We start from the raw sequence: 27,326 nt of genomic DNA, 5'->3' as shown, positions 1-27,326 counted from the left end.
ACCAATCGTTTAACATCAGAGGAGAGATGATATTAAACATTTTGATCGTTTCACGCCGTTCTATATCTCGCATAAAATCGTCCGCCGACGCGGACGGAGAGAAGAATGCAAATCAGTTCGGGGCCATCGCGACGGTAATGTCGCTGGTAATTAGAAGAAAAGCGCGGTATGCATTCAACAAAATGAATCGGGATTGCGCGTGGAAACGCAAGATCGTCCATCGGCAGTCCCTTAAGATCGCGGAGCTTAGTCATTGGAAATTGTTCCTCTTTCCATCTTGGTCTTGGACCACGCTTGCGCCAAAGCAGCTAGTACTTACCGCGTCTCTATATAAAAGCGGCCACTTGTTGAACGACTTGCATTCCACCGATCCTCCTCAACCGTGAATATATCTGTTTTCCCAGTTCTGAAATTCATCTCCGTTCCTTGTTCGAGAAGTGATCACGCCGCACGACACCGCCCGCAAAAGTTAATCGCACGCGAACGAACCTCCTCCGTCGAAAAGGAATCTGCTGCGCCGTGGGATCTTAAAACAATCGAGAAGGTCAGTTTCGCGCGAACGTCTCGTTTCGACATCGGAACAAGACACAGACATCGTGATTCCGCGCATTTTCAACGAGCCGTGCGGGTTCTCGCACAGTTTCATTCCCAATCGACGATCGAACGAACGGCCGAAATCAGCGTCGTCGCCATTTTTTAGCCCGAAACGTTCTCGAAGACGCGATCGTAGCTGGTCGAAGCGCCGGATAAAAGTATCAGAATGAAGAGAAACCGAAATGGGTCAGTAAAAAAAAATTCGAGTTTTCAGTGTTAATCTCTCGCTCGCGTGGAAAATTTAGAAAATCGCTGGAACGCGGAGTTCGAAGCTCTCGATCGAATTACGCGATCATTTTTTATTCGTGAAGTCGTCGCGAGTGCCGCGAGCGTTTTAGAATTTCGTCGAACGCGAGACGAAAGGCGTACCATCCGGACGAGTCGATAATAATCGAGCGTTTTTCGACGAGCGATTCGCGCGTAGACAAGAGTAGGATGCGCGAAAGTGGCCGCGATTTCGATTCCGCGTAGCATTTCCCGGTGAAATCGCGAATCGGCGAATCGGGCGCCAGTGATTCGCGTCACACCTAAGCAGCAGGCATCGCTGATAAATCCTTCGAATCGCGCACGGATACTGAAAGCTACGGGAAATTACAAAAGTCGGAAACGGAAACGGTGGAAGGACGAGCTTTTAATATCGTCGAGCGTCATTCTAGCTTAAGCTGGAGATCCTCGCGACTGTCGATGTTCGATTTTCCATTTTACACCCCGCGCGGGCCCCCGGGATCTTTTATTTTCGCGTGTGTAATCGCCGCTTGATAACGTCTTGATCGTTCTCTCTCTCTCTCTCTCTCTCTCTCTTTCTCTTTCTCTCTCTGTCCGTTGATCCTTTTCAAAACGGCCGAGCATCATCGCGTCGCGATTGTGTCGCGAGAATTCGAGCACGAAAAAGCAACGAGCGCGCTAAAGAATTTTAGGAGCGTGCCGATTTAAATGCCGAACTTTATTAATTACGTACACGATTTTTAAGCGCTATGCGAAACTCAGAGCACAGCTGCGAGCTGATAGCAATTATAAAGAAACCGGTGATAACAAGGATTCGCCGATAAAGTTACACAAACTTGGTACAGAATCAATTATACGATCTCCCGTAGCCGATGCCGTAATTAACACTCGAATCACCGAGAAGTTCGACTAAAATATTTCGATTTGAAACATTTTATAATATCGACAATTTTAAGGGAAAATTCAGAGACCAGTGATTTTAAACGATCTCGTTTTTTAAGTAAATGCTACTCCCGTAGCGGATGCCATAATTAATACTCGAATCACCGAGAAGTTCGACTAAAATATTTCGATTTGAAACATTTTATAATATCGACAATTTTAAAGGAAAATTCAGAGACCAGTGATTTTAAACGATCTCGTTTTTTTAAGTAAATGCTACTCCCGTAGCTGATGCCATAATTAACACTCGAATCACCGAGAAGTTTGTGTAAAAAATTTCGATTTGAAACATTTTATAATATCGACAATTTTAAAGGAAAATTCAGAGACCAGTGATTTTAAACGATCTCGTTTTTTAAGTAAATGCTACTCCCGTAGCGGATGCCATAATTAATACTCGAATCACCGAGAGGTTTGACTAAAAATTTCGATTTGGAACATTTTATAATATCGACAATTTTAAAGGAAAATTCAGAGACCAGTGATTTTAAACGATCTCGTTTTTTAAGTAAATGCTACTCGCGACGTCTTTTTTCAATATTATTCGTTCTTCGCGGTATTTTCATGTAAACTGTTATTATGTTATTATGTTATTATTCAATAATTTTTGATTTCAATCGCTGTGTTCGCAGATAATTGTTTATTCGCTATCGCGTGCAAAACCATTCGTTTCCCGGTTGCGTAATCAGTTAAGAATCATCGAACATAATTTTCCAATCATCGTTAATTGCACTGTTTTTTAGAATCTATATAGCGTTTAGAATTTATACAGCGTTAATTCCTTTCCACTAATTTTTGTAAGCAGCGTTTCAACGATGTTGTTCATACGTTTGCTCGGATTGCACGCGTTGCCGGACGCGAGCGCACCGAAACGCTAATTCCGCGGGTCAGTCCCATCGTTTAAGTTTTCGATCCGTTCCAACGTAAGGCAGAAGCTCGGTGATATCCGCGAGTGAGGTTCTCTGTTTCCGAAAACAGGATTAATACCTCGGAAGAAGTCACTCCCTGTTTACTGTAATTCCAGACGTTCGCTCACAGGATTCGCGTTCCTGCAACGCGATACGGGATTCAGTTCTCCGTTCAATTCCGGTACAACTTCGACCGTGGGCGAAACACGGAGACACGTAAAAATTTAACAGCGTGTCCCGTCGTTTAGATATAACGCGTGTTGAGAAAGATACGATCCGAACGATCGGGCACAAAGTAATTTCCACGAAACGTCGAACTGTCGGCTTCGGTTCGAATTGTTTATGCAATGACGTTCGTTGCGAGAGATACGGTTCTAAAATTTGTAACATAACGAAAATCTCGGTCGAACTTTCTGTTTGCAATGCATTTTCTGATATTATCACCGTCATCTCCGGTGCAACTTCGAGTTCATTTTAACATTGTACACGTTTTTCAATGCTTTGTGGGAAAACTTGGAGTCACTCGGAGTTGCAGAAAACTAGCGAAAGTATGTTCGTTGAAACGATTACTTTGAATTCTTAATATTGTTCGCTATTGTTAAACCTTCGCTATATTACTTCGCGAATCCTAGTTAATCAAACAATCAAATCTGTTGCCGTTTCCAACCATTATCTCGTGATTTTTCGCTGTCGACAGAGAGAAATCACGACGTTTCATTGATTGTTTAACACACTGACTGTCACATACGAGTGACAGCAATTTTTTAACATGCGTAAAAATGTTTTAAATTAAGATCGAACAAGGATAGTACGCTACCGTGAAAAACGGCTATTATAAAACGAATAATTTTCTCAAAAACGAGATCGTTCACAATGACTGGTCACTGATTTTTCTTTAAAAATTGTATACGTTTTGTAAAATTTTTAGATAAACTTCTCGGTAGTTCGAGAGTTAATGACATCTTATTTCAATTCTCTGCAATTATCTCTCAGTTTGTAAAAAGATGGACAATTTTGGTAGATTAAGATTCGATTATTTTTTGCTTCGCGGCTCGTGTCTCCTCTTCCCAAATTGTCCATTTTCGTTTACAAGCTGAGAGACAGTCGGATAGAGAATTTACTGTATTTGCAAACTACAGTAAAGTCTCTCTAATCGACGTTCAGAGTTTGCATAAAACTGGACAATTTGAGAAGAGGAGATACAACAATTCCTGTTCATCGGCGACTCTTCGATACGATTGATTAAATCGAGGAAGCAGGATAATTACCCGCGAACCGCGGATTTCACGCGTTCCGGGCCGAAAATTGAGTACAGTAATGTCTCTCTAATTGACGCTCGGATTGTCCACAGAAATAGTCAATTTGAAAAGAGGAGATGCGAATAATTTGAGTCTTGCGCCTCGTTTTTTATAATTACTGATTCTCAACAACTATAAAAACGAGGCGCAACACTCGAATAATCGTATCTCCTCTTCCCAAATCGTCCATTTTTATGCAAACTCTGAACGTCAATTAGGGAGACTTTATTATATATTATTATATATTATTATTATTATATTATATTATATATTATATATTATATATATTTATTATATTATATATTATATTATATATTATTATATATATTATTATTTACTGTATTTGCAAACTACAGTAAATTCTCTACCCGATTGTACCTCGACTTGTGAACGCGAAAATGGATAATTTGGGAAGCGGAGATACGATTGTTTGAGCTTCGATCAACAAATTTTCTGCACAATTTGTTCGTCAACTAGGGAGACATTACTGTATCGAGAAAGTAGTCGCTGCATCCGGACCTAACTAACTCTCGTTTCACCAACTGCTTCGAATGTTTCACGATTTCCGTGATGCTGAATCGGCGGTCGCATCGTCGAAGTGACGAGTTCTCAGGCTAGAAAGAAAGGTCAAATCCCGCAGTCGAACGCGTTCGATCTAGTTCTAGGCCGCGGCGAGCCTTGTGACACTAGCCTAATAAGCTCTGGGGCCCATGTGACGAACGATCGATGATGAATCCGTACAAATCATTGGCGAGCGGCCGTCCTAGCATGGAAGTTCGGTGCTAGGTCAACACGCATGCAGCCGGCCGGAGCGTGTCCCCCTCAGTCGTCGCGCTGAAATCGCGTCGCGTTGCGTCGCGTCGTCGTCGTCGTCGCCACGACTCGAAACTTCCGCGACTCCTGCCTTCCTTACCGCGAGCTGCAACTTCCGCCGGCGAGGTCAATTAATCGTCGCCACATGCGCCTGATACGGTGCCATCGAAATTTCGAAATCTGGTTGTTGTGAGAGCCGCCGGTGAGGGGCGCCGATCTTTTAACGCGGCGATCGATCGATCGTGCTCGCGAGAGACCGCGCGCGATACGCGTTCCCTCGACGCGTACCGATCTCGCGATCGTTGCGCGCTTCTGCTAAGGCGATATCGAGTGTTGGTTTTGGCGCGAGTGAGCCGTTCGCTTAATTTTTCGCTCCTCGAATTTCGTCGAATATTCGTAGAATCTTGTCGGCATCGTGATCCTGCGGCCATTTGGAATCTCTGAACGGGACGACGCTGACGAAGTCTGACGGGACGGGATCGAATGAAATGAAAAATGATTTCTGCGACAGTGATTGCTGTTATAGTTAAATTTTATTTGTTACGATGTTATGGTTAAAGGTTACGGTTATGGTTAAGACGAGAATGAAAACGGATGCGGACTGAGATTTTAGCATCGTCGATTTCTTCGAGGAGATCGTCTCGTTCAGAGACTCTCCGCGTGTCCAAATTAGGCTTACCGCAACATCCTTGGTGCTGGAATAATTATGTAATGTGTACGTTGTATCGTTGCAGATAATATGAATCTAGAGGAGTATCGAAAGCATGGTAAGCGAAATCTTATATTCTTACTTACATTCCTTAGTCATCGTTGTCGCAACATTTGAGCCGTTTATTTTGAAAGTGGCATAAGTCACTTTGTTTTTATGTCGATATATTCAAGGGTTTGCGTTTTAACACGTTTAAAAATATGGATGCTAACTTTCGAGAAGATTTAATTGTATTTGTTATCTCAGGATACTGAGATATTTTTCTCGGTATAAATAATTTCGTATAAACATTAAAAAATTACCAGTTTTTATTACGGTAAAGTGACTTATGCCACTTTCAAAATAAACGGCTCATTTATCGGTTTTATGAGACAACGTCGCGCTACCTTTTTCGTTTGAAATCGTTGAGAATCTGTGCACACCGTTGCCATGCAGTAATTTTATTTTTTAAAACACGTCTTTTGGAGAATGATTTCATTTTAATACTAATCCCTCCTCCTCCGCTGGTCAAACGACCGGTTTCACATTTTTTATTTTATAATTATCGAAGTCGTAACGCTGCTTCCGTTATAAATTGTTGAATATATTTCTTTATCCGGGCACACGCTATTATAAAAATTGCGAAAAATATCAATAAATTCTATCTTGTAATTCTTGCGAGGCAATTATTGTTCGTCGCTTTTAGAGCTCGGTAAGTTTAGCGTTAAAACTAGATTTACGAAACTCGTAAAAAATGACGGGTCACTAAATTTTTAATTTACGATTATTCATATCGTAGAGATACATTTATGAGTTATTCATTCAATTTATATGTTACTTACGGCAAATGTTACAATAAGACTTGTCAAAAATCAGAATAAACGTCTTATTACTTTTACTTGTAAAAAGCATTACTTATTACTTTTATAAACTAATATAAAACAGCTGTTTTTTTGTGTTCCGTTAATCTAGTGTTAATGCACACCTGTCGTTTGCAAGGCACCGAGCACGTGAAATATTATAATCTCGTTTGCAAACAAATATGGTCGATGTACAATAAATTCTCCCTAATTGACGAAAAAACGATTATTCGAGCCTCGCGGCTCGTTTTTATGGTTAGAAAATGGCAACAATTATAAAAATGACCCGCAAGGCTCGAGTAATCGTATCTCCTCTTCCCAAATTGTCCATTTTTGTGCACAATCTGAGGGTGAATTAGGGAGAATTTACTGTAAATAGAAGTATTTTATCAAATCACATAGTGTTCACACATTGTCATTAAACCACTGCAGGCTCGAATGTAAACGTAATTGTGCTTGCATAATTATTTATAATAATTTCCTATTCGAATCATCTGGTACAGTAAATTCTCCCTAATTGACGCTCAGATTGTACGAAAAAATGGACAATTTGGGAAAAGGAGTCACATTCCTGTAAATAGAAATATTTTATAAAATTACGTAATGTTGACGCATTGTCATTAAACCACTACAACCTTGAATGTAAACGTAATTGTGCTTGCGTAATTATTTACAATAATTTCTAATTCGAATCGCGAAGTACAGTAAATTCTCCCTAATTGTACGAAAAAATGAACAATTTGGGAAGCGAATATACTTATACAGGGTGTCCCAGGTTTTAATGTTCAAACTTTGTCAGTATATTCTATGGCACAAAGTAAGAAAAAAATGTTATGTAAGCATAGGTCATATGGAGCTTTATTAAGAAGTTATAACAAAAATTCAGAATAGGAATAGTAACCAACTGAAAAGAAAATAAAAAATAAAAAAAAATCTTCGATCGATGTCAATCATGTATTGTCATCAACGGTTATTAATACATTTCGAAATGTACTAATAAACACAGCTTACATAAACACACGGCATGTGCTGATCTATTCAAGCCAATGTTCGCAGTAACAGCAAGTTGATTACTATTCCTATTCTGAATTTATTATGATTATATATTATTATTAATATATTATTTATTATGTTTACATAACATTTTTTTCTTACTTTGTGCCATAGAATACACTAACTAGTTTGAACATTAAAACCTGGGACACCCTATATATATTCGAACCTTGCAGCTCGATTTCATAGTTACAGAATGGCAAACAATTTACAAAAACAAGCCTCAAGTCTCGAATAATCTTCTCTTCCCAAATTGTCCATTTTTGTGCACTGAGCGCGAATTAGGGAGAATTTACTGCGATCGTTCTCCAACGAGAGGGATGATCTTCATCTTTCTTAAGCGAAGATTATTATTATTATTATTATTATTATTATTATTATTATTATTATTATCTTCCCTTCTCAAATTCACCGACTGAAAATGCGCCGCGACAGGAAGCCAGGCAACAGACGGTAAAGTTGACGAGCAGAAAGGGCAGCAATTGTTGAGCGAAAATCGCCGAACGTTCCGTAAAACTGTGTCAATCGGCAGCGCCGGTTTGCAACGGGCAACGGAGAAACAAAATGAGACGGATGCCCGTAAAGTCTCGTCGGCATCGTCGGGCGTTCCGTCTAGCATTACCACAGATGTTTACGATTCCTGTAAACGTTTGCGAACGTTGTAATCTTTCAGCGGAGTTGGTACGCGGGGATCGTTCCAGGGGCGTTAAAATGGCGCCAATAAAGAGGGATCACCGAACCGGGAGTAAGTCTATGGGAGTTTTATGGATTCGATACCGTTTCCAATACGACGCGCGCTAGATTCCGTCTTTAGGATCGAAATCTATTCGAATCCTAGGCGAAACGACGCCCGGCCGTGATTCTTTCTCCCTTTTCCTTAAATCCAATTTCGCGCGGGACACGAGGCCCGTCGACTTTGTCTTTCGCAGGGCTTTCGTGAGACAACCGTCGCGAGAACAGGCAGCCCGACCGAATTTAAACCTCTTCGAAGTCCGTCTCCGTCGTCAATTTTCTCGGTAAATGATCTTTGTGTTCGCGCGAAACAGCCGTTCGCCGCGTCTTCGAACGCAGTTTTAAATCGCGCGAATCGAATTTCATTGTCGCGTCCGAAACGATCGGGACGGGACAATTGCTCGTGATCGCGGTTCCATTCGAAGTATTTAAGACCGACGAATCAAGAGCACCCGAGATAACAGGTTTTACGTTCTCCATCGGAGTCGAATAATTGTCCCTGTGCAGGACGTCGGTCAACAGCCGTTGTTTCTGCCAATTCGATACACGAATCGACGACGGTTTATCTATCGGATCGGTCCGCAAGTCCGCGCGGTTTTAATTTCGATTGAAGTTTCCCGCATAATAATTGCCCGACAGTCCCGTCTGACACGTCGCTCGATAGCTTTGATTTTCTCCCGCGGTGTGATCGTTTAATTATTCGTTCCGCGCGAGCAATAAAACGATCGATTTTTCGAAAACCATTGAGCGCAGAGTTAACAGGGACGAACGTCTCCGACACGTTTTCCTGCAATATTAAATCGTGTACGTTCGTTCTTGTTTACTCGACGCCGCATAGTTCTCGTAAAAATTGATCACTTTGTTACGAATTTAACTTTATCACGACCTATTTGCGAAGCACAAAGCGCAGCGTTGCTAAGAACGCTTTTATTTCAAATTGGTCTTTAGAGACTGATCGACGAAAATATTTGCTTCTTTAGGATTTAGTGTCGGATAACGCCATTGTTATTAGTAATTAATTAATTATTATATTATTATGTATTATTATGTTATATTATATTATTATACAGGGTGGGTTCCTCAGATCATTTGAAGCAGTTTCTTCCTTTACAAAAATTTTCTCCGAGGCACCGTTAACGAGTTATTAACGAAAAACAGTGACCAATGAGAGGCGAGCTCAGCTGGCGCTAGGCGGCCGAGCCAACAGCGCCAGCGGTCGAGCGGTCGAATCCCAGCTGAACTGGCGCGAGGCGGCCGAGCCAACGGCGTCAGCGGTCGGGCGGTCGAATACCAATTCCGCTGATTGGCTCGGTCGCTTCGCGCCAGCTGAGCTCGCCTCACATTGGTCACTGTTTTTTGTTAATAACTCGTTAACGGTGCCTCGGAGAAAATTTTTGTAAAGGAAAAAGTTGCTTCAAATGACCTCAGGAATCCACCACTGTCGGATTGCGAGATATTTTTGGGACACCCTGTATATTATTATATTATATTATTATATATTATTATATTATATTATATTATATTATATTATATTATATTATATTATATTATATTATATTATATTATATTATATTATATTATATTATATTATATTATATTATATTATATTATATTATATTACTATATTATATTGTTAATTATTATACACACCATTGTGTATTACTAGAGCATCGTCAAATTAGGATGATAATCCCGTTTGCCACGATTACAAGCATTCGATGCTTGCGAAATCAGTCGTAAAATGAGTTTCTAATCGATTCAGGAAAAGAAATGGTGGACTACATCGCCGACTACCTGGAGAACATCCGATCCCGACGCGTTTATCCAGCCGTTTCCCCGGGTTACCTGAGGAACATGCTGCCGTCGTCGGCGCCGGTGAACGGCGAGCCCTGGGAAGACATTTTCGCCGACATCGAAAAGTGCATAATGCCTGGAGTGACTCACTGGCAAAGTCCGCACATGCACGCTTACTTTCCCGCTTTGAATTCGCCTGCCAGCCTGCTGGCCGACATGCTGGCCGACGCGATCAACTGTCTTGGATTTACCTGGGTGAGAACGTCTTTGTTGCTTATGAATTAATGCCGATTTAAATAATACTCGCAAATTAAACTCGAGACACGTTTACGGTGGCGACTAGACTGCAGATCTTTATGCGAAATAAAAGTTCTGTGCATTTGTTGTAAGAAACGACAACTGCATAGATATATTATTTTTTGACTTGAATAATTTTAACGAGTTATAACGTTTAATTAATGTAATCGAAAACGATCGAATTCCTTCTGCAGCGTCACTGCTCTGTATTTTATCGGCTCGTTTCTGTTATAATTGCCGTGTTAAATAACGACTTTGTAGATTTGAAACAGAAATCAAATTATAAAAGTTATAGCTTGTATATTGTAAATGATACAGCGGAAATCGGTAATAAATATTGTAAGCAGGGGCATCTGGAAACTTACTCGAGTTACAAGCTGCCGCGTTCACATTCGGTGTTTTGTCCTCTGACTTTAATATACATCACTGTTCTCAACAAGTGTCTCCGGAGAGTAAGAACTTTAGTTCTTCATCAAGAATGCTGACGTTCGTGTAAATGGTTTCAAATTGTCGGGCAGATTGGACGAGCCTAAAATGATTTTAAAAATAAATGACTGAAAGGACAGGTTTTTTACTTTTCACCGTTTGAGATGTGCTCTTTTAATATAAAATCTTGAAATTCGATCTATGCACTTTGAACAGCTTGCAATTTTAAATTGTTGCTCTCGATTCCAAATTATTGGTTACTTTAGACAATCATAAAAATGATTTTCAAGATAAATGACAGATAGAATAATTTTCTTATTTTAGAACTGTTTGTGAAATGGTTTCTTTCAATCTCAAACCACAATATCAATATCAAATAGCCTGCAATTTAAAATTGTTATACACCATTCTAAATTATTGGTTACTGTAGACAATCATAAAAATGATTTTAAAAATAAATGACGGATAGTATAGCTATTTTACTTTCCACCGTTTGAAACGTGCTCTTTCAATAGAAAACCTTAAAATCCGATCTATGCACTTCGAATATCTTGCAATTTTAAATTGTTGCATACGATTCCAAATTATTGGCCACTTTAGACAATCATAAGAATGATTTTCAAGATAAATGACAGATAGAATAATTTTCTTATTTTAGAACTGTTTGTGAAATGGTTTCTTTCAATCTCAAACCACAATATCAATATCAAATAGCCTGCAATTTAAAATTGTTATACACCATTCTAAATTATTGGTTACTATAGACAATCATAAAAATGATTTTAAAAATACACTACAGAAAGAATAGCCTTTTTACTTTCCACCGTTCGAAACGTGCTCTTCAAATATAAAACCTTAAAATCCTGCAAATTTGCAAGAACATCTTGCAAATTTAAATTGTTGTATACGATTCCAAATTATTGGTCACCTTAGACGATCATAAAAATGATTTTCAAAATAAACGACAGAAAGAATAGCTTTCTTTGAAATGGTTTCTTTCTATCTTAAACCATAACATTAATTGTATGCACTTCAAATAGCCTGCAGCTATGAATTGTTGCACACGATTCCAAATTATTGATCATTTTAGACAATCATAAAAATATTATATTCAAAACAAACGACAGATAGAATACTATTCGTCGCATTGCTTTAGCACCGTTTTGAAATGAGTTTTCACGACGCTAAACCTCGAAATTCGGTGCGTATATTTTAAAAGGCCTCGAGTCCCGCGTGCACGGAACTGGAGACCATCGTAATGAACTGGCTGGGCAAAATGATCGGCCTGCCAGAGGAATTCTTGCATCGTCCAGGAGGATCCGGCGGCGGTGGCGTGATACAAACCACCGCGTCGGAAGCCACTCTCGTTTGCTTACTCGCAGCAAGAACCCGAGCCATTAGAGACGTTCATGAAAACGAGCCGGCCCGTTTAGCAGCCGAAATCAATTCATGTCTCGTCGCCTACTGCTCCGACCAAGTACGTGTTTTCATTACTTAATGAAAGCCCAATGATCGTAGAATTCTTCTCTGGATATATTATTCCCTGTCGTCCATCCCGTGAACGTGCTATTAAAAAAAAGAAAAAATAGGACACTCGAAGTCGTTGGTACAGTCTTCCTTTCTGGACTCCTCTCGCGGTATCCTTTTATGGTAATTAATTCTTTGCCAGCCGTCCGTCGTGGCAGTAAAATAATTCTTGCTGTAATCTCGAACATAACTGCGCTGAAAAGTCAACATATTTTAGTCGAAGAGCTTGGACATATTTAAAAAATGTTAACACAAGTTTTATTGCTATATTAAATGAAATTTAAAAGAAAAATATTTTTAAAAAATGGTCATGATTTTTATTGAAAATCTCGACGCTGTTACAATTAATTGTATCAATTATCTGTTCGTTTCGATTGCTTTTTCAATTCGATTCCATTATAGGCTCATTCCAGCGTTGAAAAGGCTGGTCTGATAGGTTTGGTGCGAATGAGATACATCGAATCCGACGATCAACTTAGCATGAGGGGTGAAACGTTGCTCGATGCGGTAACACGTGACAGATCCGAGGGTCTGATCCCATTTTTCGTGAGTATTAATAATTATTATAGAGTATTTAGAATTACTATAGAGTATTTATAATTATTACAAAGTATTAATAATTATTATAGAGTATTTAGAATTATTATAAAGTATTAATAATTATTACAAAGTATTAATAATTACTATAAAGTATATATAATTATTACAAAGTATTAATAATTATTACAGAGCATTAATAATTATTATAAAGCATTAATAATTACTATGAAGTATTAATAATTATTACAGAGTATTAATAATTATTATAAAGCATTGATAATTACTATAAAGTATTAATAATTATTACAGAGTATTAATAATTATTATAAAGCATTGATAATTACTATGAAGTATTAATAATTATTATAAAGCATTGATAATTGCTATAAAGTAGTAATAATTATTACAAAGTATTTATAATTGCTATAAAGTATTAATAATTATTACAAAGTATTTATAATTACTATAAAGTATTAATAATTATTACAGAGTATTAATAATTATTATAAAGTACTTATAATTACTATAAAGTATTAATAACTGTTATAAATGCATGCAAGTAATCAACGTTATTTTATGATTTGTTTCCTGGTCGCATTTTCGATGTTCAACTTTCTTTCCAAGAAAACGTGCAGTCTAGAAGCACCGTAGATTTAACAAAATGCCAGAGGAGCGTGAAGGGTGTGTTTGACCGTTTCCAATTAGTGTCATTAAGCCAACGATCGGTGCCGCATTATAGTGATACCGACCATCCAATTAACCCTACCGGAATTGTTAGTACTTACGATAGAAAAGAAGACGGACATGACGTAGCAAGGCGGATTGTCTTTACGCTAGTTGGTCCCTGTGGGCGCAACCCCCATTTTCCAAAGCAAAGTAGTACCCTTAAGAAGCTAACATCCCCGAAAGCAAGGTATTTGCCTCGAGTACACGCGTACGAACCGATTCCCGTCTCAATCAACGATGGATCGACGGAACTAAATAAACGAAGTCGCCGATCACATTCGATTTTGAAATTCGTTTCCTCGACTCGAACAATTCTAAATAAGAGTAAATCAATTCTGTGCAAATGTCATCGGTACGATAAAAAACATTTCGACGTTTAGAACGTTTTAGCGAATTTGTTCAACCGTGCTTTGTTTCTTCGCGAAGGTTTGCGCTACTTTGGGCACGACGGGTGCGTGTGCTTTCGACAACCTCAGCGAAGTTGGCCGAGTGTGTGAGTACATAATTATTATTAATGATCAGTAATTAACGTCAATTATAATTGATAAATTGATTAACAATTACTTTTACTTTTGCACGGAGAAAATACATTTTACTGTAGATATTATTATAAATGTATATAAATATATATATTTATAATTATAATATATAATAATAATTATTATTATATATATATTTATAATTATAATATATAATAATAATTATTATTATATATATATATTTATAATTATAATATATATATTATAAATATATATATTATTATATTATAAATATTGCGAGTGTTTGATTCAGGACAGTTCAACAAATTTTATATTAAAGTAAAACATAAAATTATTTTCAATTAATTTGAAATAACCTCCACGTTGCAACAACGACTCGTTAACGATTTCTGCAAATTTTATGGAATTGCGCTGCCCTCGTTTTTTTTATCAATATTCGCATCAATACATAAGAGCTAATCATCGAATTTCACGACACCGCGACGAATCGACGATCGTTTAATGGATTTCCTGCGTCGAATAGGTGCCGAGAACGGACTCTGGCTGCACGTGGACGCAGCGTATGCAGGCAGCGCATTCGTCTGCCCCGAATTCCGCGGCTGGCTCCAAGGAATCGAGTACGCCGATTCGATAGCATTTAATCCTAGCAAATGGCTGCTGGTGCACTTCGACTGCACCGCGATGTGGTGAGTTCCTCTAACGAATAATAAAGAATTTCGGCCGGCAACAAATAATTTCGCCCGTGCGGCGAAAAGGTGGCCGCGAACGTCGCCGCATTTCTGACGGTTTGTAGGTCGCCCGGCGGATGCAGAATCGGTTTTTTCATTCTTCCCGCAATTTCCGTCGAACCGTTCTCGACCGACCCGACAGTAATTCACAATCTTTCGGATTGATATTTAAGGGGCCTTTTAAAGCCGATGGCGCCGGGAATACATCGAGCGGGTTTTATTACCCCCGCGACAAATTGCTCATTATCGGCAGATTGCGGTTTTAGCCCGGGCATATTCGGACTTTTCGACAATGTCTCGTCCGCGGTGAAATTCGAGGGCAATTTCTATTCTAGAACGACGCTGTTCGATCATCGTGGACGGAAGATTAATTCCGTTAAATCTCTTTCTCATCGTCGGCAATTATCAGAAAATCTTTGCGCTCGAGCTGCGAAACTTCGCTGTCCGTGGCTTGCTCTCGCGTTCTATCCAGGGATCGGAAGAGTTTGGAAATTCTTCGGCGGGTTCGATGCGAAAAAATGTTTTACGCGAGAAACGGTCGAGAAATGTTCGTTTGATCGTTGTAATTGCAAGAGAACTTGTGTGAAACGCAATGATACAAGTTTTCTGTCAGGGGGACACCTCGTCTCGTTAATTTCTGTCTCCGTAAAAAATACCGAATATTATTCAAATATTCAATATTTAATAATAATTATAATTCAATAATAATTATTAATAATATAATAATATTATATATATTATATAATAATAATATTATTAATAATAATAATTATTCAATAATAATTATAATATAATTATAATTATAATTCAATCTTTAATATTGTATACATATTATGTATATTTTTATAATTATTACTGTTACAAGGGATCTATTCGTTTCGAATTCCAATTGCATCATACGTTCGCGGGAAATAATTAATTCGATCGAATTGCAGAATTGAAAGAGTCTCGATTCCAGTGAAGTCGACTGTAAAAAAATATCGGATCGGAGGAAAGCGTAATTTATAGAGAAGGGGTTCTAATCGGCGTGCATAATTAAGACGCATAATTCGGTAACGATGCTTTCGACGGTTGTTTTAGGGTGAAAAGCAGCCAGGCGCTGCACAGAACTTTCAACGTGGACCCGTTGTACCTGAAGCATGAAAATTCAGGTAAAAAAGCACACCGGTACTTTTCTCCCAGTTCGTTTTTTTTTTTTAAATCGTCCTCTTCCGTTCGGTCGAGCGTAACGTGCAATTAAAAAACGCCGTCTTATTTACTTCCAGGGCTTGCTATCGATTACATGGTAACTAAGCAATAATGTTCGCGACACGTTCGTCGAACGCATATCGAAATGATTAGCCTAGATGTACTCGCATGTATTCCTGGTCACGATTAATCGTTTCTTTTGTTGAACGTTGTTTTAGCACTGGCAAATCCCGTTGTCGAAGAGGTTTAGAGCCCTGAAACTCTGGTTCGTCATTAGAAATTACGGAATCACCGGCCTTCAGAAACATATTCGCGAGGTTTCTATTACATCATGCATTCTATCCTAAAAAGCACACCGGACACCGTAAACACTTGCAACGCTCCTAATGCTTTTAAAAACTGCAACATCATTTCCTTGTTCCGAAGGAACTGTTGGTGTATCGAACACTCGTTTCGACGAAACTTATTGAAAAAGTGAACATTTTTCGAAATTCACCGCGAGAAAACCAATACGAATTTTTAACACGCGAGACCCCTAATTTAATAAATTAGTATTTCTGTTCGATGGTTCAAACAGTCTTGAATTTATGAAGTTTATATTAATATTATATAATAAATATTAATAACATAATATTAATATAATTTATGAAGAGTTTATATTAATATTATATAATAAATATTAATAATATAATATTAATATAATTTATGAAGTTTATATTAATATTATATAATATTATATTATTAATATTTATTACATAATATTAATATAAACTTCATAAATTCATGTCATCAAATATTGTATAATAAATATTATATAATATTAATATAAACTTCATAAATTCAAGATAATATAATATAATCTATTTATATTAATATTTAATATTACGAACTTTAACTGTGCGGATCGAATATACATTAATTTTGTTCTAAAGCACAAAGTAGCTAACGTGTCCGGTACGGGTCACATTGACCCAGCTTCGGCTTTCGATCGAGAATTAAACGTCTGCACACGCTGTTCCGCGTCGAATTGTTTATCGATTGCTGTCATTTCGTAATCAACGCGAGATTACGTGAATCTATAATGACTGTAAATGTTGATTGTAGGGAGTCAGGCTGGCACAAAAGTTCGAGGCACTGGTTTTAGCGGACACTCGCTTCGAAATTCCTGCGCCACGGCACCTGGGCTTGGTGGTCTTCCGTCTTCGCGGTGAAAATACGTTAACGGAGAAGCTGCTGAAGAAAATGAACACGAGGGGACGTGTGCACTGTGTACCGGCAGCTTTACACGGAAAATACGTGATCAGGTTCACCGTCACCTCCACTAAGTGAGTTCGCCAACCAACGAATTGCAACGTTGAAACTGTAATTTTAAAACATTGGGTTGGTAAAACCAAGTTTCCGCCGTTTTTTTACAATTTTTCGAAAGTTTATTTTTCAATAAAAATTAAGAACTAATTAATCAGTAATAATGCATTCTCCCGCGAGCAGCTTTCGCGGTCTTAGAACCTCGATTAAAAGCAACAAGAATGTTGATTTTTCTCAATTTGACGTTCCATTTTAATGATCTGAAAATTAACATAAATTAACTCGAACGAAAAAAACAAAACATAGATTCCGGTAGAACGAAGCTTCCCCTTTCGAATGATTTAAAACACAAAATGATTTGAAATGCATTCTCCCGCGAGCAGTTTTCGCGGTCTTAGAACCTCGATTAAAAGCAACAAGAATGTTGATTTTCCTCAACTTGACATTCCATTTTAATGATCTGAAATTTAACATAAATTAACTCGTACGAATAAAACAAAATATAGATTCCGATAGAACAAATCTTCCTCTTTCGAATGATTTAAAACACAAAATGGTTTGAAATGCATTCTCCCGCGAGCAGCTTTCACGACCTTAGAACCTCGATTAAAAGCAACAAGAATGCTGATTTTTCTCAACTTGACATTCCATTTCCATGATCTGAAAATTAACATAAATTAATTCGAACGAAAATAACAAAATATAGATTCCGATAGAACAAATCTTCCTCTTTCGAATGATTTAAAACATAATGATTTAAAATGCATTCTTTCGCGAGCAGCTTTCGCGGCCTTAGAACCTCGATTAAAAGCAACAAGAATGCTGATTTTTCTCAACTTGACATTCCATTTTAATGATCTGAAATTTAACATAAATTAACTCGAACGAATAAAACAAAACATAGATTCCGGTAGAACGAAGCTTCCTCTTTCGAATGATTTAAAACATTATACCAAAAACATTTTAAAAAACGGCAGGAACTTAGCTGTCAACCCAGTAGAATTTGAGAAATATTGCTGAAAATTTGATAGCCAGCAATTTTTTTTCGGAGATCTGACGTTACGTTATCGCGTTTAGCACGACCAACGAGGACATATTGAGGGACTGGGCAGAAATACGCAACACGGCGAACGAAATAATCGGGGACACCGCGAATTCTCCTGTTAGAGCAAGAGTTCCACTCGCAGGTAATGCAGACTAAAAATCGGTAGATCGGTCGAACCGCATTGATACGATTGAGTCTTGATAGTTACGGCTGCAAACGTTGCGCACACAGACTTTACACGCTGCTCGATTAAAAAGTCTGCGGTGCGAGCTTGTCCTCCGTTATTAAAATTGACATTCTGTTTCAGCTTCTTAAACCGAGCCAAGTATTATTTCCTTCTATTTTTACGTTAGTTCTTTAACGAGCGAAAGTAATATTTTTAGCGGCGAACGATGTTCGTTAAAAACAATTTGCCTCTGCGCATCTTCATTATCTTCGTTAGATTGCCCGTTTGAAGTATTCTTTACGATGGTGTCGAATCTCTTCGGAGAAACGTTGACATTATATCGTTTAGCAGCATGGCACTTAACTGAAATTCTAGATAGCTGGTGTTTTGTTGAGAATGCAGTTTATCGAATCGAATGGTATCATCAATTTATGGAAGAGATTATAATATACGAGGTTTGCTTGATTACTTAAATTTTTCATTTCTCCCTCTTATTCGTTTAAGTTTCTTTGTTCCGGCCGGTACAAAAACGAGTTCGTGCTGATCGCTAACAAACAATTAATTTTCTTTCTGATCGCATTGTTTTACGTCTTCCTTTTGTTTGTTCCGTAAATATGCATGTTCCAAAAAATGTTTGGAGTGCAGAAAGCTCAGGTAAGACGAGTTACCAGTTATTATATATCGTTTCTTCGTCATGATAGTCGTTCTTTGATTGATGATTTATATTGTATTTATGATTTATGGTTTATGATTTATATTGTAATTAAATCAGCGTCGCGCACGTGTCGCGACTGCGACAACATCGGCAGAGATTGACAGACGCCGTGACAAATTTTCAGACACTCGTGAGAAGAACGAAAACTTCGGCTCGAGCTTGCTGTTAGCCAATTCGCCGATGTCGCCGAAGATAGTGAACGGCAGTTTTGCCGCCATTTACGACACGGCCGACGTTTTCGCGGAATGCACGAAGGCTTTCGGTCAGTTCCGACTCGAGGCTAGAGACAGTCCAGGTAAATGATTTGGAAATAGGAAAAAAAAGAGAACGAAATGGTAAATTTAGGTTTCGAATGAAATATCTTTTTCGTTACAGCTATGCGGCGACGAATTAAAGGAATACTCATGTCGGGAAAGCAATTCTCTTTGGACTCGCGTATGGACCTCGTACAGGTAGCACAAACATAACTTATTTTTATAGTTATAGAATTGTCTCTTTGTTTCGCTAAAAATGTGGGACAACGATTGTCAGATCTGTGTACATTCGAGATGACATTATTTGGGACATATTGTTACAAATAACGTGTTACTTTATTTTTTATAATTTCTTATAAAATTCTTTCTAATAAAATTTTTTCTTTCTTTCTTAAAATTCTTTCTTTCTTCTCTCTCTTTAATAAAATTCTTTCCAATCGATGCTCAGATTGTGCAGAAAAATGGACAATTCGGTAAGAGGAGACACGATTGTTAACTATTATACCGATTGTCTAGAACTATAAAAACGAGAGCCGCAGGGCTAGAAAAATCGTAACTCCTCTTCCCAGATTGCCCATTTTTCTGCGCAATCTGAGCGCGAATTAGGGAGAATTTACTGTATTCCCATGCCTGTGATCACTTTCGAAATGACATTATTTGGGACATATTGCTACAAATAACGTGTTACTTTATTTTATAATTGCAGTAAATTCTTTCCAATCGATGCTCAAATTGTGCAGAAAAATGGACAATTTGGTAAGAGGAGACACGATTGTTAACTATTATACCGATTGTCTAGAACTATAAAAACGAGTGCCGCAGGGCTAGAAAAATCGTATCTCCTCTTCCCAAATTGTCCATTTTTCTGCGTAATCTGAGCGCGAATTAGGGAGAATTTACTGTATTTCCATGCCTGTGATCACTTTCGAAATGACATTATCTCGGATATTAGTTTGAATGACGTGTTGGTTCATTTTTTAGGTGCTTGAAATAATGATTTAAGATAACCGTGAAATACTTCTTGGATATTACGTGGCAATGATCAGCTCTGACAATGAGTCTGGTTCATACAGACATCATTATTGACATTTCTACAAAATACACGTTACGAAAGATTTTTCCGAAGAATAGCATCCCTCTTACGCGACAATGTTAAATGTACCCAGAAAGAATCTCTTAATCATGAACTTTCCAAGGAAAGAACTCTGCTAAGAACAAATTCTTGTACAGATTTCATCAAATAAAATCTTATTATTGCATGCTATTTTATGAATTATTTCTTTATTATTAATGTTGTTGTCGCAGTCGAAACAAAAGTGCAAGAAAACAATTCCTTAAATTCCTCACTTTTTTATTTTCATTTCGAGAAAATGAAATGACCGGGTCCGTTGATTGCTTTGCAATTAAATTCGCTCCGCTCAAGACAATGAAGGTAACATTTCGCGATAAAAATCATTCGATGATGTTTTAAAAGCTGGGAAGAGTAGTCGAGAATTAATCGGGATTTAATTTAATTTAATTTAATTTAATTTGATTTGATTTGATTTCTTTCATTTCATTTCATATCATTTTTACTAATTTAATTTGAAAGTCCGCGAAAGGAAGTTACGGTTTCCGCCGCAATTAATGTCGTTTGTGTTAACACGTTGAATGCCACGCCGGTTTTACAGAAATTGTCCGTGGCGCCACGATGAATTTTCTTCTATGTGATACATATAATGTTGAAATATTATCTGAAACAGATAAGTTACAGTGTACAACCATGTTTGACATGTTAATTGCGACAGGGGTCACTGTTCGAATCGACGATGGTAATAATACAAAATTTTAGGTATTGACATTTGTTTTAAATTATATATATATATATTTCTATCAATTTGGGCGCGCCGATCACCGGTGTTCGCCGATCACCGATAACCGCCAAGTTAAGTGCCGGTCACCGGTGACCCCCGTGGCATTCAACGTGTTAACGAGCCGACATGTTCGACAGAGAGCGTGAGAAAAACCGCGTTGTCCACGTTCCAGGGATACGCCTGCTGTCGCCCGGTCGTCGACATGTCCTCCGAGCTACCGTTGAAAGAGGACGAGGACGCCTGCGGTGCCAGCGAGACAGGATCCGACGCGACCGGATCCAATAATGGCAAGCACCATCACTAAATATCAATATAATCTACCCGTATCTCTTCTTCACGTGTTGTTAACTTCCAGTACACCTGTTCATACAAACACGAGTAAAAAGTTCCGAGTAAAAAATTGCAGCCCCGTTCGCGGGTGATTCACGCAGGCTTATCATTTTCAACTTGAACCAGATGCTTCCGGCGAAAGCTCGGCCGCACTACAGAATTCGCCGGAGGCGGCGACGCCGGAGAAACGGCTGCGAAAGCAAAACAGTATAGCCCGGCCGAATTACGGCGCCGTGAACGGTTCCATCAGGATCGGTCTACAAGATTGCTCGAACGAATTAGCGTCCATGGTGGTGACAGAGGCGAATCTGCCGAGGAGCGAAACCATTGGCGCCATTTGCCATCGGTCCTACGATACGCAGGAGCAACGGAGCGCTATCGAGAAGGAGGCGAAGAGCAACGACGGTGACGCCGGTTTCTGCAGAAAATGTGGCCACTGTACGGCGAAGGATGGCAATTAGTCGACGCTACGTTAACTCCGACAGATCGCGATCGATCGCGTTCCCTCGTCCGCTCCACGGATTCAATGTTGTTCGGCATTAAGCGTGACGATTCGCAGCACCCGCGATGAATTGTTGCTACCAGCTGAGAATAAATCTGAAGTTACTCTCGCAACGTCTTCGTTCGTATATACGTACCCGTGTCCACGGAGATATCTAGCTTTAACCCTTTAGGTACGGCTGAATTCTGCGCGAGGCTGTTTCTCTGGACGGCAGAGTCTGATGTGTACTGTACAGAGTGTCTCCGTATATTCTGTCTGTATATTGTTAAGACTGTTGTAAATCGATGTGAAGACAAAAGAAGTGTGAAACAATGCATATGAAGACGATTATTTGATTGAAACGATGACCGAGTGAGCTACTAGAGTAAGCCGCTATAGTGGTGCGTCGTTCAGAGAGATGACATCCGCGGAAGCCACTATAGTGGCGCGTCGTGCCTAAAAGGTTAATCAGCACCCGAGTTTTCTTTCTGTCGCGTAAATTACGAACGTCGAAATCTGTCTAAAGATCCGCAGCGATCGTAACTTACGCGGCGCTTTCAACGCCGATTTTATTTATTCGTTCTCGAAACGTGAAATATCTTGATTTCCGTCGTTCGAACGTTTGCTTTTATCGATTTATGTATTGAAATTATTCCCATTACAGAATTAATGGGAAGCGAAGTCATTGGCAAAATGGTACAACAAATGTCACGCAACGTTTCTTTTCTGACATCCTTATTGCAGTTTCTAGAGACGATACTTTGTTCTTTGTTAAATTACAATGCAGTCTTTGTAAAATCGTACAAGGTCTGGAAATCTTCGAATGGCCAATGACAATTTCTTGATCTTCGTACAACGTTTCAGTTAGGATAGTTAAATCTCTGCATGCGACAACGGTATAACGAATATTCGAATAAACGTTTCTTTTCTGATATTCTTATTGCAGTTTCTAGAGACGATACTGCATTCTTTGTAAAATCACAATGCAATCTTTGTAAAATCGAACACGGTCTGACAAACTTCGAATAGCCAATGACAATTTCTTGATCGTCGCACGGCGTTTCAGCTGGGGTAGTTAACAGTATAACAAATTATTCGAATAAATGTTTCCTTTCTGACATCCTTATTGCAATTTCTAAAGACGATACTATGTTCTTTGTTAAATTACAATGCAGTCTTTGTAAAATCGAACACGGTCTGACAAACTTCCGACGACCAATGACAATTTCTTGATCATCGTACAACGTTTCAGTTAGGATAGTTAAATCTCTGCATGCGACAACGGTATAACGAATAAATGATAATGCTAATAATTAATAATAAATGATAATAATTCGAATAAATGATACAGTAATGTTTCCCTAACCGACGCTCAGGTTGTGCACAAAAATAGACAATTTGGGAAGAGGAGCTTTGCGAATTCGAGCCTTGCGACTCGTTTTTATAGTTACCGATTTTCAACAATTATAAAAACGAGCTGCAAATTGTCCATTTTTGTGGACAATCTAAGCGTCAATTAGAGAAACATCAATGTCCAAACAGGTTTAAAGTGAAGTAAAATGTTCGGGTCGTCTGCGAGCAGCAGAAAGAAACGTGACAACATCAATGACATATAAATTTTATTGCGAATCACGATATGACATGTCAATATGCCAGGCCAGTCTAGGCCCCCGATTATCTCCGCTTCGATATTCGACGAATATACTTAACAATTAACTAATTATAGTTCCTCTTATATAACATATTCCTTATGTTCTCGTTCTTCTCGCGACGAAAATATCGCATCCGCGAAACGACGTAGAGAGTGGTAGTGACAGGGGAGGGGATTGGGCGTGGGCGGGGAACGTGCTTGTATACACGTCCGTCGTATATTTGCATATTCAGGTAAGTCAACAAAGTATCACTTTTGTATCTGGTAGTCTATTATATTCGCGTCAACAATCAATTCGCGATCGGTACAACGTACTCGGTGAGCTTCGAGACTCGAAACACCGCCGGCGGTAGTAACAACAATCGTTTAAATTACAACATGCCCTTTGTTTACGTTCGCTTCTGCCCAGCGCCGAACGCGTCGCCCGCGGAATCGTCGGCTTCAACGGCGCCGGGAACAACCCGTTCGCCGTTTCTCATCCTTTTCGGACGACCCGTTCGGTGCTCCGCAAGCTCTCGCATGGGTAACGGCGGAACTTCCATCGTCCGTTAATGAAACATCGATAAAATTGTCGAGCTCGATGAACGAGCTTTCGTCGTCGCTAAACCGCGGACTTTGTGCGCCGTTGGTCGAGCTGATCGCGAACGCGTTGCTCCGCGACATTAAAGAAACCGGTGTTCCGGACTCTCTTGAATCGTCCCCTCCGCTCCTTTATTATCGCGGAGCAGCAGTGTACGTATGCTAGAAAAGAGAATTTCGGAATTCATTGTATTCTCCTCGATTCGGCAATAACGATACGAAGAAACCGTGACACGGTTTCCTCGAACCTCCGTTTCATACAAATTGCATAAAGCTCCGCGGTTCAAGCATTCGCGATTCGAACGATAACAGGAAATATAAAATTTTCAATGAACGCCAAATCCGTCTTAGCCCGATCAGTCGCTCGTGATTCCGTAACATTTGATTACCCATGCTTCCCGATCGTTTCCTTTTCTCCGTCTCGTTTTCAACACCTCCAACGTGTGCGACGTACGCTTCGGATCATCCTGCGTGCTCGCGACGTCTACGCGACGATCGATCGTCACCGTTCCTCCCGTGATCTCTAGCTAAGCACCGCTTAACATTAGTAGTCCGTAATCTGGCATCACGATTGTACTACGTCTGGTAAAAAATTAATAAACGCCCGGGCAAATAATTCACCGTCAACAACTTTCATTCCAAGGAGAGAGACACGCCGTGCTCTCGTTTTTCGCGTGTGCTTCACGACTGTGTGTGTGTGTGTGCTCGTCGAACCCGCGCTCTTTACCAAACTACGCTTGCCACTCTAAACAGCGCTTACCTACATGAACGCGTGTCGGCCCCGTAAATGCTATCGGGTTCATTTATCGTGAAATCATCGTGGTTTTTTTCGCCGCGGCGACGATATGTGCATCAAGGAAAATTTTACTTCACTCTATCACTTGCGATTCCAAACGCTCCTCTTTCTCCTATTGTAGACAGAGTTCAAGCGAGACACGTTCGATCGGTTAAAACGTTCGGTTCAGATATATAGATATAGCGGATCAAGCTGCTGCGGCTTATCGAATTTGTTAACCCTTTGTAGCGTTAAAGCCAGCCAAGCGTCGGAAAGCTGAAGCGTTGCGGGTTCCAATCAGCCATCGAACCGAACTGATCTCGCGGATGTTCTATTCGGAATTGCCGTGATGCCCGATTCGAGGAGAAAATTTCGGAGAAAGAGGTTTGCTTTCGTGCGAACTGCTCTTTCGGGGGAACTCAAAGAGAAAGTTTCCTCATAGACGGCCACCCAATGGACACTTTAGAATCCGCGGGGTTCGCAGAAAGAGAGACTCGTGCAACTGTGAATTATTGACCTGTCGCGAGTCGGTAACACATTCTTTAACCCCTTGCACCACGCCGAAACTCTGAAAAAGTTGTGTCAAACTTGTCAAGATTGAATTCTGCTGTCATCACAATTTTCATCACTGTTTACGACTCTTTCTTCTACTCTTTCGCTACTCTCACTTCCCCGCGAACTTGCGTGGGGAACGTGCTTTTTTTACTAATTTTGCTTCTTTTCTTATACATGGTCGCGGGCTTGGCAAAATGATAAATAATGAAGAATAAAGCTTTCTGTAAAGGAGGCCGTTCAAACTCGTGATAATCATGTTTGCCATGGAATTGTAGCAACGTGTCAAACTCGTGATATTCAATTTTGGCATGAAATTGTAGCAACGAGTCAAACTCGTTAAATTCAATTTTGGCACAAAATTTTCATCACGAGTCAGACTCGTGAAAGTAGTGCAAGGGGTTAACCAGATAGCTGTGTTCGACGAGTATACTCGTCGTCGCTCGATTCTCGCGACACACATAGGTGCGCGCTCTGAAATGGAGGCGCCGCAGCTAACTGGTTAATTCTGCAACGTTGCGTCGACAGCGCGATCGTTCGAAACGTCCTCCATCATTGCAAGAAACACGAAGCATTATTCGTAATGGCAGTTGCGTGGATGTCGGAGAGAACTGCGAGCCTTCGTGCGAACTGCTCTTTCGGGAACTCGAGAAAGTTTCTTCGTAGACGGCCACCCAATGGACACTTTAGAATCCGCGGGATTCGCAGAAAGAGAGACACGTGCAACTGTGAATTATTGACCTGCCGCGAGTCGGTAACATATTCTTTAATCAGTTAGCTGTGACGAGTATACTCGTCGTCGCTTGATTCTCGCGACACACACGCTGCAGCTAATTGGTTAATTCTGCAACGTTGCGTCGACAGCGCGATCGTTCGAAACGTCCTCCATCATTGCAAGAAACACGGAGCATTATTCGTAATGGCAGTTGCGTCGATGTCGTAGAGAACTCCGAGCTTTCGTGCGAAGTTCGAAATCGTCAGCGTCGATCGACCGCTGGTTAGAACCGTTTAGAAACGACCGTCGTAGCTAGTCGTTGGTCGCGTAGCTGATTAAAGCTGGCAAAGGGTTAATCGGACGAGAGAGATAGAGAGATAGAGATAGAGAGATAGAGACAGATAGATAGATAGAGAGAGAACGGAATAGAAAACCTGAGACGTTTCTGCGATTCCTTACGAACTAGGCGTCTGTCCCGTCGAATCCTACGCGTCGCAACAACGTAAACGAAAGAAACAACGAACAGAACCGAAACGAAACGGAAAGAAACGGTAAAAAGTATACAGCGATCGGCCCGTGAAACTTTTTGTAAAAAAGAAAAAGAATATATACAGTAACGTCACTCTAACTGACGCTGAGATTGTGTAGAAAAATGGACAATTTGGGAACAGGAGATACGATTATTCGAGCCTTATAGCTGTTTTTTTTTATAGTTATTGACAATTCGTAACTATAAGAACGTACTGCAAGGCTGGAACAATCGTATCTCCTCTTCCCAAATTGTCCATTTTTGTGGACAATTTAAGCGTCGATTAGAGAGAGACATCACCGTATATCGTGTCCGTATAATATCGGAGCAGAATGGGGAACAACGAGATATATATTACGTGCTGTTCAAAACGCTACTTGACCATCGAAACATCATCTCATGCTGTTCAAGCCCGGGACCCCATGGACCCGGGACTCCGCTCCAACAATATCAACCAGAAACGACACCACTAACGTAGAATCAATGTAACAATAGGCTGAGTAGTAGTAGTAGTAGTAAAAAAAATAGTCAACAAAG

At 39.6% G+C, this 27,326-nt stretch overlaps 1 protein-coding gene across 3 annotated transcripts; it reads left to right on the top strand.

Annotated features, from left to right (window-relative positions):
* The first annotated feature begins 364 nt into the window (after nt 1–364).
* On the top strand, nt 365–22,122 carry Hdc (histidine decarboxylase). Of its 3 annotated transcripts, none has more exons than XM_076523691.1 (16): nt 365–544; nt 5,515–5,547; nt 9,876–10,162; nt 11,850–12,107; nt 12,560–12,703; nt 13,850–13,916; nt 14,447–14,609; nt 15,732–15,802; nt 15,917–15,936; nt 16,058–16,156; nt 16,944–17,164; nt 18,222–18,331; nt 19,195–19,365; nt 19,446–19,522; nt 21,350–21,464; nt 21,634–22,122. In XM_076523691.1, the coding sequence occupies exons 2-16, from the start codon at nt 5,520–5,522 to the stop codon at nt 21,966–21,968; spliced, it is 2,166 nt and encodes a 721-aa protein (XP_076379806.1). In that variant the 5' UTR covers nt 365–544; nt 5,515–5,519; the 3' UTR covers nt 21,969–22,122. The 3 variants fall into 3 exon arrangements, with proteins under 3 accessions (XP_076379806.1, XP_033341540.2, XP_076379805.1); XM_033485649.2 differs by lacking the exon at nt 365–544 and adding an exon at nt 4,753–4,982; XM_076523690.1 differs by lacking the exons at nt 365–544; nt 5,515–5,547 and adding an exon at nt 7,803–8,126.
* Nucleotides 22,123–27,326: the final 5,204 nt, after the last annotated feature.

Source organism: Megalopta genalis, chromosome 7 (assembly GCF_051020955.1).
Source record: "Megalopta genalis isolate 19385.01 chromosome 7, iyMegGena1_principal, whole genome shotgun sequence".
Classification (NCBI taxonomy): Eukaryota; Metazoa; Arthropoda; class Insecta; order Hymenoptera; family Halictidae; genus Megalopta; species Megalopta genalis.
Note: the sequence above shows the minus strand (reverse complement) of the source record. Positions and strands in the feature narration are given on the sequence as shown.